Raw genomic sequence first — 7726 nt, 5'->3', positions numbered from 1 at the left:
GAGGTGGTGGAGCCTGAGGGTGGGATATTTCCAGGGAATGCCTTACTGCTAAATGATCAGTTGAGCTCTCAAGGGTTAACCCATTGTTGTTAATGTAGCCTCACACTCTACAAGGCAGCAGGAATGGAGGGAGGGGAGACAGCATGGCAGACAGAGACACACACCATATGTGTGAAAGAGATGTGCATTGCCCCTTTAAGTACGCTGACCCCCCTCTAAGTACATTGCCTTTTTAAGTAGATCAGCAAGTTGAGACAGGAGCTGCTGCCAGGAAGCTCCCTCCGTCCTGAGCCCTGTTGTGTCGTGTCCCCCCCACTCTATGGAAAGGGGGTAAGTGAGGGGTAGGAGCAGGGGGGAGGGAGACACCTTAACATTAGAAACCCCCCTCCCCCCCCCCCCCACACACACACAGCAAGCAGGAGTCTCTGGGAGCAGCTCCAAGGCAGAGGGCAAGAGCAGCATATGGCAGTGGGGGGAGGGACAGCTGAACTGCTGGCAATTGATAGCCTGCTGGGCGGCTGCCACACAGGAAACTTAGGGGAATGGGGAGCTGATGGGGGGCTGCTGGTCCACACTGGTTCCATGCCCCCACCAGCTCGCTCCAACGGGCTGGTCTTCCTGCAAGCAGTGGACAAAGTAGGTGGCTGCCAAACAACGTTATAAGGGAGCATTGTGCAACTTTAAACGAGCATGTTCTCTAATCGATCAGCAATGAAACAACATTAACCGGGACGACTTTAAGTGAGGAGTTATTGTACTAAACTTAGTGCTTCTTTTTGCTAACCAGGAAGATACATTATCTATATACATTTAAGCAATTATGTAGCAGAACTTAAAAATATGAATAAATGTATCTTTTTATTATGGTAGAAAATGACAAATGATGCATTTCTTATTTACTAGATGCTGGGGTTTTTTTTACTTGTGATTTGTCAAACTCTATTTCAATGGAAATTCAAATAAAACTGCACAAAAACAGCATTTAAAAAATTACTTTAATCTACCTTAAACAGTGCTGGGTACACAAGGAAAAAAATTATCAAAATATTTTGCATTTAAAACTGATTTATTAAATGAAGGAAGCGTTATCTAAAGTTAGTGAATTGAACTGATTGTTCCAGATCTCATCCTCTCACACCTAATTTGTATTCATAGATTGAAAGAGGAAAACAAGCTTTCTTGCTTTGTCAATTCCCAATCGGTTTCTTAATTTTGAACGAACTCGCCATTGAAGTGAATTAGCTAAATACACAACAATGAAGAAAATATTCTCTTTGCACCTGCAGCAGAGGCTACTGCTGACAAAAGCTGATTTAGCTCTTCAACAAACGCTGGTTCCAGGGACTTAGCCAGAGACTTCCCCCAGTTCAGTGGTTTGACTTTCTTTAAAATTTGACAGCAAACATACTGCTTGTTATTTTTTGTATTTAATGTAATTGACTTTAAGGTACTATATGTTCAGGTGTTGATATAGATTTTCAATTTCAAATGTAAGTACATTTATTTTTAAAAAATAAATTGGTATTTAATTTAAATCAAAAATCCAGTTTTTGATTTAAATCAGATTTTTTACAATATCTTTAATCACTTTACTCATTAATTTGTATCCATCCTGCATCAGTCAGAGACACAGGGACACTCTTCTTTCACAAATCCTGGTCTTACAAACAGTGACACTTGTACTAAGTGCCCATTCAAGCAACTGCCAAAGAGATGAGTAGTCTAATAAAGGTGACTGAATTTGAGCTGGGAAGATGAAGGGAATACAGGCAGAGATTCAAGCAGATGCATGTTTTAATACACACTTGTACTTAACAAATACCTGTAACAGAACCACTTGAATTTTTTTCAGTCAAAGTGAACATTTTCAGAAACACTCAGGAAGAACACAAGATACTGCTAGGCAGCCACAACTCCCCTTTCACAGAAGCCTTTTTTTGTTAGTGAGTTTCACTATCACCACTTTCTCAACACACAAGGGAAGAGGCGATGAGGGAGCTGCCTGGGCACAGCTTGCTCAAGCTACCGGCACCATGAGCGAGATGGAATGTGGTACCTATGGGGCTGTGAGGAGTGCATCTGCGAGCTGGAGGACAACAAGGGGTAGGTCCTACTAGGGTAGAGACTCTACACTCCATCTGCAGTATAGGAGGCTCACAAAGGTGTGACATGGCCCATTCATCACAATGGGAAGTTCTTAGCTGAATGAGCACATCCCCCCCAGATGAATACAGACAAACAATAGCTGAGAGGTATCAAATCCTGTCAGTGGGTACTCTCTTCCCAACCCTCCCCTGATCTCAGAGCTGTGTGCTAATGGCATGCTCTCTGCGTGTCCATTCTCTGCTCCCACGTTCTCAAGCGCCCACCCAGTTACTGGTCGGTCTTGTATCCAGTAGCATTTAAAAGAAATGGGTGATAATCTCATTCTCCTGGCCAACAGCTCACAGCTCCAACCATGACATCCTGCTTTTAGAAGACACTTCCCTTATGCGTCAGGACCAGGTAAGGGCAACCACAATTTTTATTTTAAAAAATGTTTATTTGTCAAACCAAAGTAATAAATACTTTTAAGAAGGACAGTGTTAAAACAATGAAAAATGTACCATCTTAACAAGGATGAACCAGAGGATTCTGCACTGCTGCTGGGAAAACTCCAGACAATGGGTCTGAGGCAGTTACAATGAAGGGCAGGTGGAGCAAGGTTCACGCCGTACAAGTGATCCTACCCCCTCTATATCTGCAAGTGTGCAGTTCTGTATGGTTTTTTTTATTATTGCCCATGGTCAGCAGAAAGATGCCTGGGAACACTGAGCTCTGACCACCACTCATCCATGTTGTTTCCTGGTCTAAAAGGCCACTGGCAATCCTGGGATGGCAGACAGAGGGTCTCATTCTCCAGAAGCCTGCATCTGCTTGCAGAAGGCATCGAACTGCTGCTGTTCAAGCTCCGTCATCACTCTGTTCAGGGCGTAGATCTGTGCAGAGAAAAGAGAGGTGTCTGAGAATAACACTTGCCACGTAGGGCTGTAGTTTTCGTGCTGGGAGACTGAGGTCCTAATCTGCTTCTAGGAATTGTCTCTTTCAAGCATTAAAGAAACTGTATCCATGCCAAGAGGCACCTCAACTTCTAACTACAAAGAGACCTTTGTCACTCTAAAAGTCACACTTGTCTCAAATGCTTTTACCTACTACAAGTAACCCCCAAAGATTCCCATAGCTGAGGAGGAAAAATGATTTGCTGTTTTTTCAGCCTCCTTTCTGCACACTTGATGGTACAGCAGTCTAGCCAGTTTGTCGGGGTACACAGCTAGTCCCACCTGTTCAGTCAGTCACTGTCCCGTTTGTGGGTCTCTCTATATGGCAGAGGGGAAAGAAATACATGCGTTGAAATGTAAAGTGAGCCCCCTGGCCTGGACGATTTGGGGCAGGGGTCGCCCCCAAAGCCACATTTAACTCATTTCTGAAGGTGGCAGCATCAGTGGAGCACACAGTAAGGAAGAGCAGATCCCAGAGCTGCTGTGGCCATTGGCACGTTTGCCCTCAGCTAGAAGTGGGCTAGGGCTCCAAGGATGAGTGGGTTCTCTACAGACGAATGTTGAAGGCACTTTCAGGTTGACTGTAACTTCCCCTCTGCTGCCCTCCTGTGTTGATTTTCAAGGGAGCACATCTCATCAAGCTGCCACTGGGCTTTCTCCCAGATCACTTGAGTGCAATAGCTTTAACATCAGAGACCCATTGTTCAGATGCCCTCGCCAGAGCTCCTAATCAGATGTCTGCTGCCAAAGCAGCACTTTGCACAGGAGAGATGTGCTCTCTGCAACAAGCAGTATCTTTACAGCCGGAGAGCGCTATGGAGGGAGTGGATTACAGGTGCAGCCAGAAACAGACAGGCATTTTAAAGGACAACGTTTAGTTGCTGCCATTGATCACGGAAACATTTTGGAAGGAGCAAAAGATCAGGAAAGAAAAAGTACGGAGATGGGAGCAAGAGCAAGCAGTGCTCCCAAGGGGTATGTCTACACTACAGCGGCACATCTATGGCGCTTCAGCTGTGCCATTGTAGCACCATGGCATAGCTACATCCCACAATGACAAAAGTGGTTTTTCTGTCACTGTAGTAAAAGCACCTCTCTGAGCAGTAGCTAGGTCTACTGAGGAATTTTTCCATTGAGTCTACAGTGGGGATTAGGGCAACCTAACTACATCAAACTGGACATGAAAGTCTTCCACAGCCTTGAACAACGTAGCTAGGTGGATCTAACTTTTAGGTGTAGACCAGGGTTACGAATGCCACATCATAGAATTACAGAATATTAGGGTTGGAAGAGACCTCAGGTGGTCATCTAGTCCAACCCCCTGCTCAAAGCAGGACCAACACCAACTAAATCATCCCAGCCAGGGCTTTGTCAAGCCGTACCTTAAAAGTCTCTAAGGATGGAGATTCCACCCCCTCCCTAGGTAACCCATTCCAGTGCTTCACCACCCTCCGAGTGAAATAGTGTTTCCTAATATCCAACCTAGACCTCCCCCACTGCAATTTGATTTCCCAATTGTTTTAAGTGGGCAACATTAATGGCACTTTACGTTGTTTCTACAGTTTCTGTTTGTCAGTACAGAAAAGAGAAGCAAAGGACTATTCCTTAGCATGTTAAAATTTAAATGGTCCCAATTAGGTTTTGCTATTCATACTTCTCTGGCCCTGTCTGCACAAGGGACATGGCTACCATTTGCCAGCTGTTGCCAATACCAGTGTAAGCAATGCTGAAACTCTTCTGTAGATGCCTCTCCAACTGCCAGTCTTCTCAATGCTGTGTGAGTCAGACTTGCTCTAAAGAGGTTTACACACCACAGGTGCGTGGTCTACACACACAGCTGCACCTTAACTAGCAATGTGATTTTAAACTGATTAGACTCATGCAAAACTCCCTGTGGGGTTAGTTACTCTTAAATCTGGATTACATCAATTTAGCTTGTGTCAGTGAATGTACATGGACATGCAAAGCAGATAGAACCACTTTAATTCTAGTCAAGTTCTTATACTGCCTTTATCAGCACAGTATCAAGCCCCTTCCGGATGTGCATTACATGGTGTGAAAAGGGCATGTCTACACTTGCCATTTAAAGTGGAAAAAGTCCCTTTTTTCCACAAAAACCGTGGGAGCATCTATACTTGCCATAACTTTTTGCAAAAGTTTCACCGCAAAAAGAAAACCACCTCCACGAGAGGCATACAGCTCTTACCGGTGATGCTTCTGCGGTGATGTGCAAGTGAAGACACGTTCTTCCAGTTTACACAGCTTTTAGCCTCCTGAGGATATCCCACAGTGCCTAGGTAACCACTCTGGCCAGCAGCTCTGCTGCTCTGTTGCCAGGTAAACAGACACCCACCCCTCCCCCTGTAAAGCCCTGGGAACTTTGAAACTCCCCTTCCTGTTTTCTTGGTAAGTGCTCACTTATCATCTGTCCAGGTGACAATGGCTGCTCCATGGAGCAAGTGATCCCTTGCTTGGAGCAATGCTGACTACTGGAGCTTATCAGTGTTTGGGGAGAGGAGGTTGTGCAGGGACCCAGGATGCCCCGCGATCACCCCCCACTTCCCACAAGACCAATCCTCAAACTGGAAAGAGCTGCACTGTGGGATGGCTGCCCTAGAGCACTGCTCTCATCCACGGAAGTGCTGCTAATGTAAACACTCTCTGACTTTTCTTGCCTGAGGAAGTGAGTACCCAAACTAGTGCTTTTCTTTCACTGGTTCCCTATCACCGGTGAAACTTACAGCGCAAACACTCTGCAAGTGCAGACATACCCTAAGAGCTGTAATGTGGGATTTTAAGCCAACGTAAGTATGTCCAGGCAGGGGTTGCCCCAGTTTACAAAGGAAGTTTAGTTAAACTAGTGTAATTTTTGTATGTCAAGTCCACAGTATTATGCTCACTGGTAACCCATCTACCCATAGGGCTCTCAGCATCACTAGCTGCAGTGGAGCTGAACTAGTGTTTAGTACTGGGTCTACAATGGAGTGGAGGAAGGGGACACTTCACACTTTTGCAGCTGTAGTTATATGGCTGGCCACATTTTGCAGCAAGGGAAGATTAACAAGGCAACAGCACAGCTGAAAAAGCAAGAGACAAGGGCTGCAGTCACAGGAAAAGGTAGAAACATGGTTTACATTTTTGCAGTGGGTGTTTCACTGAGAAATTCACACCATCTCCCTCTCACTGACTAGCCCACTGGCAACCTATAAAGACAGGCAGAAAACTTTGGAGGGTCCCGAGAGGGCGCAGAGTTTTAGGGGCTTGAGAATGCCTCAGAGATGGGTCAGTCACATTCTTTTATCGAGCCCGTCGCTGGGGGGTCAGACTTTGGTTTCTCAAGCTGCATTTCAGCCTCAGAGGGGATCAGGCGCCCACGCCAATCGGACAGAGAAGGAGGGATGGGGAACGGCTATGGCCAGGCAGATTGTCTGTGCACCCCCCCCCCCGACAGCCGGGAAAGGGCCCCGGGCCCAGCCGAGCCGAGCCCCAGCCGAGCCGGGCCGGGCCCCAGCCGAGCCGAGCCGGGCCCCAGCCGAGCCGAGCCCCAGCCCAGCCGAGCCGGGCCCCAGCCGAGCCGAGCCCCAGCCGAGCCCCAGCCCAGCCGAGCCGAGCCGGGCCCCAGCCCAGCCGAGCCGAGCCGGGCCCCAGCCCAGCCGAGCCCCAGCCCAGCCGAGCCGGGCCGGGCCCAGCCGAGGGAGCCTCCCTCGCTCTCACCTCTGCTCTCTGCCTCTGCTTCAGCTCCTGCTGGGCGGATTTCTGCTTGGCCTTCTCCAGGCGGCTGATGGGCTCCTTGGGTTTGGGTTTCTCCTTCCGCCCACCGCCGGGCTCCATGGCGCCTTCCCCCGGCCCGGCCCGGCTCGGCTCGGGGCCTGCAAGGGAGACAGCAGCGTCACGCCCTGCTCCCTCGGCCGGCAGGCTCCAGCCCTGGCTCCCCGGCCTGGCCCAAGCCCCCGCCTCCCCCCGTTCAGGGCGGCCGGGCTCACCCGGGCCGGTACCTGCCCCGCCGCTTACTCGCGAGTGTAAAATGGCGGGGGAGGGGCCGGTCCCATCGAGGACTCGGCGCTCGATTACTCGTACGTGACCTCGGCCGGTAGGTAGCAGGAGATGGGAAGCGCGCGCACAAATATGAGCGAGTGCGCAGGCGCGAGTAAACGCATGCCTAAACGTTGCGTGAAAATTGGATAATACGCAGGCACAGCACGGGGGGGGGGAAATCGAGTATAGCCTTGCGCATGCGCATGAAGTCGCACCGAGAGCTGCGCAGGGCGCCAGCAGAGCCCAGCAGCTCGTGGGGAACCGCCTAGCGCAGCGCCCCCTGGTGGGGGAAGGTCCTCTCGGAGCTGGGCCCGGGATAGGCTCTGCAACGGGGCCATTGGGCTGGGGCTGAGGGAAGCCCATTGGGTAGGGTTACCATACGTCCTCTTTTTCCCGGACATGTCCGGCTTTTCGGCACTCAAACCCCCGTCCCGGGGGGAATTGCCAAAAAGCGGAACATGTCCGGGAAAATGGCGGCTCTGTTTAAGAGCCGGGCTGCCTGAACGCTACCGGCTTCGGGCAGCCCCCGTGCCTCCAGACCCTGCGCCGCCGGAGCCCCGGGAGGGGAAGTGCCCGAAGCCGGTAGCGCTTGGGCAGCCCAGCTCTTAAACAGAGCAGGGGCGGCTGGAGCCTCCAGCCCCCGGGGCTCTGTG

General features: G+C 49.7%; 1 protein-coding gene across 1 annotated transcript; it reads right to left on the bottom strand.

Annotated features, from left to right (window-relative positions):
* Nucleotides 1–1852: 1852 nt before the first annotated feature.
* SVBP (small vasohibin binding protein) lies at nucleotides 1853–7153 on the bottom strand. Its single transcript, XM_034753579.1, has 2 exons — nucleotides 6753–7153; nucleotides 1853–2978 (listed from the first exon to the last, which is right to left on the bottom strand). Exons 1-2 carry the CDS (start codon nucleotides 6867–6869, stop codon nucleotides 2892–2894), a joined length of 204 nt encoding a protein of 67 aa, XP_034609470.1. The 5' UTR covers nucleotides 6870–7153; the 3' UTR covers nucleotides 1853–2891.
* Between the last annotated feature and the right edge of the window lie 573 nt (nucleotides 7154–7726).

The sequence above is a fragment of the Trachemys scripta genome, chromosome 19 (genome assembly GCF_013100865.1).
Source record: "Trachemys scripta elegans isolate TJP31775 chromosome 19, CAS_Tse_1.0, whole genome shotgun sequence".
NCBI classification, from domain to species: Eukaryota; Metazoa; Chordata; order Testudines; family Emydidae; genus Trachemys; species Trachemys scripta.
The sequence above is the reverse complement of the archived record's forward strand: the minus strand, read 5'-3'. Positions and strand labels throughout refer to the sequence as shown.

Bases quoted from the DNA above. Each gene is read 5' to 3' on its own strand.
- SVBP (XM_034753579.1), bottom strand. From the start codon at position 6,869: ATGGAGCCCGGCGGTGGGCGGAAGGAGAAACCCAAACCCAAGGAGCCC. The intron at 2,979-6,752 runs GTGAGAGCGAGG...TTCTCTGCACAG, and splicing joins AGCAGAGGCAGAGAGCAGAG to ATCTACGCCCTGAACAGAGT.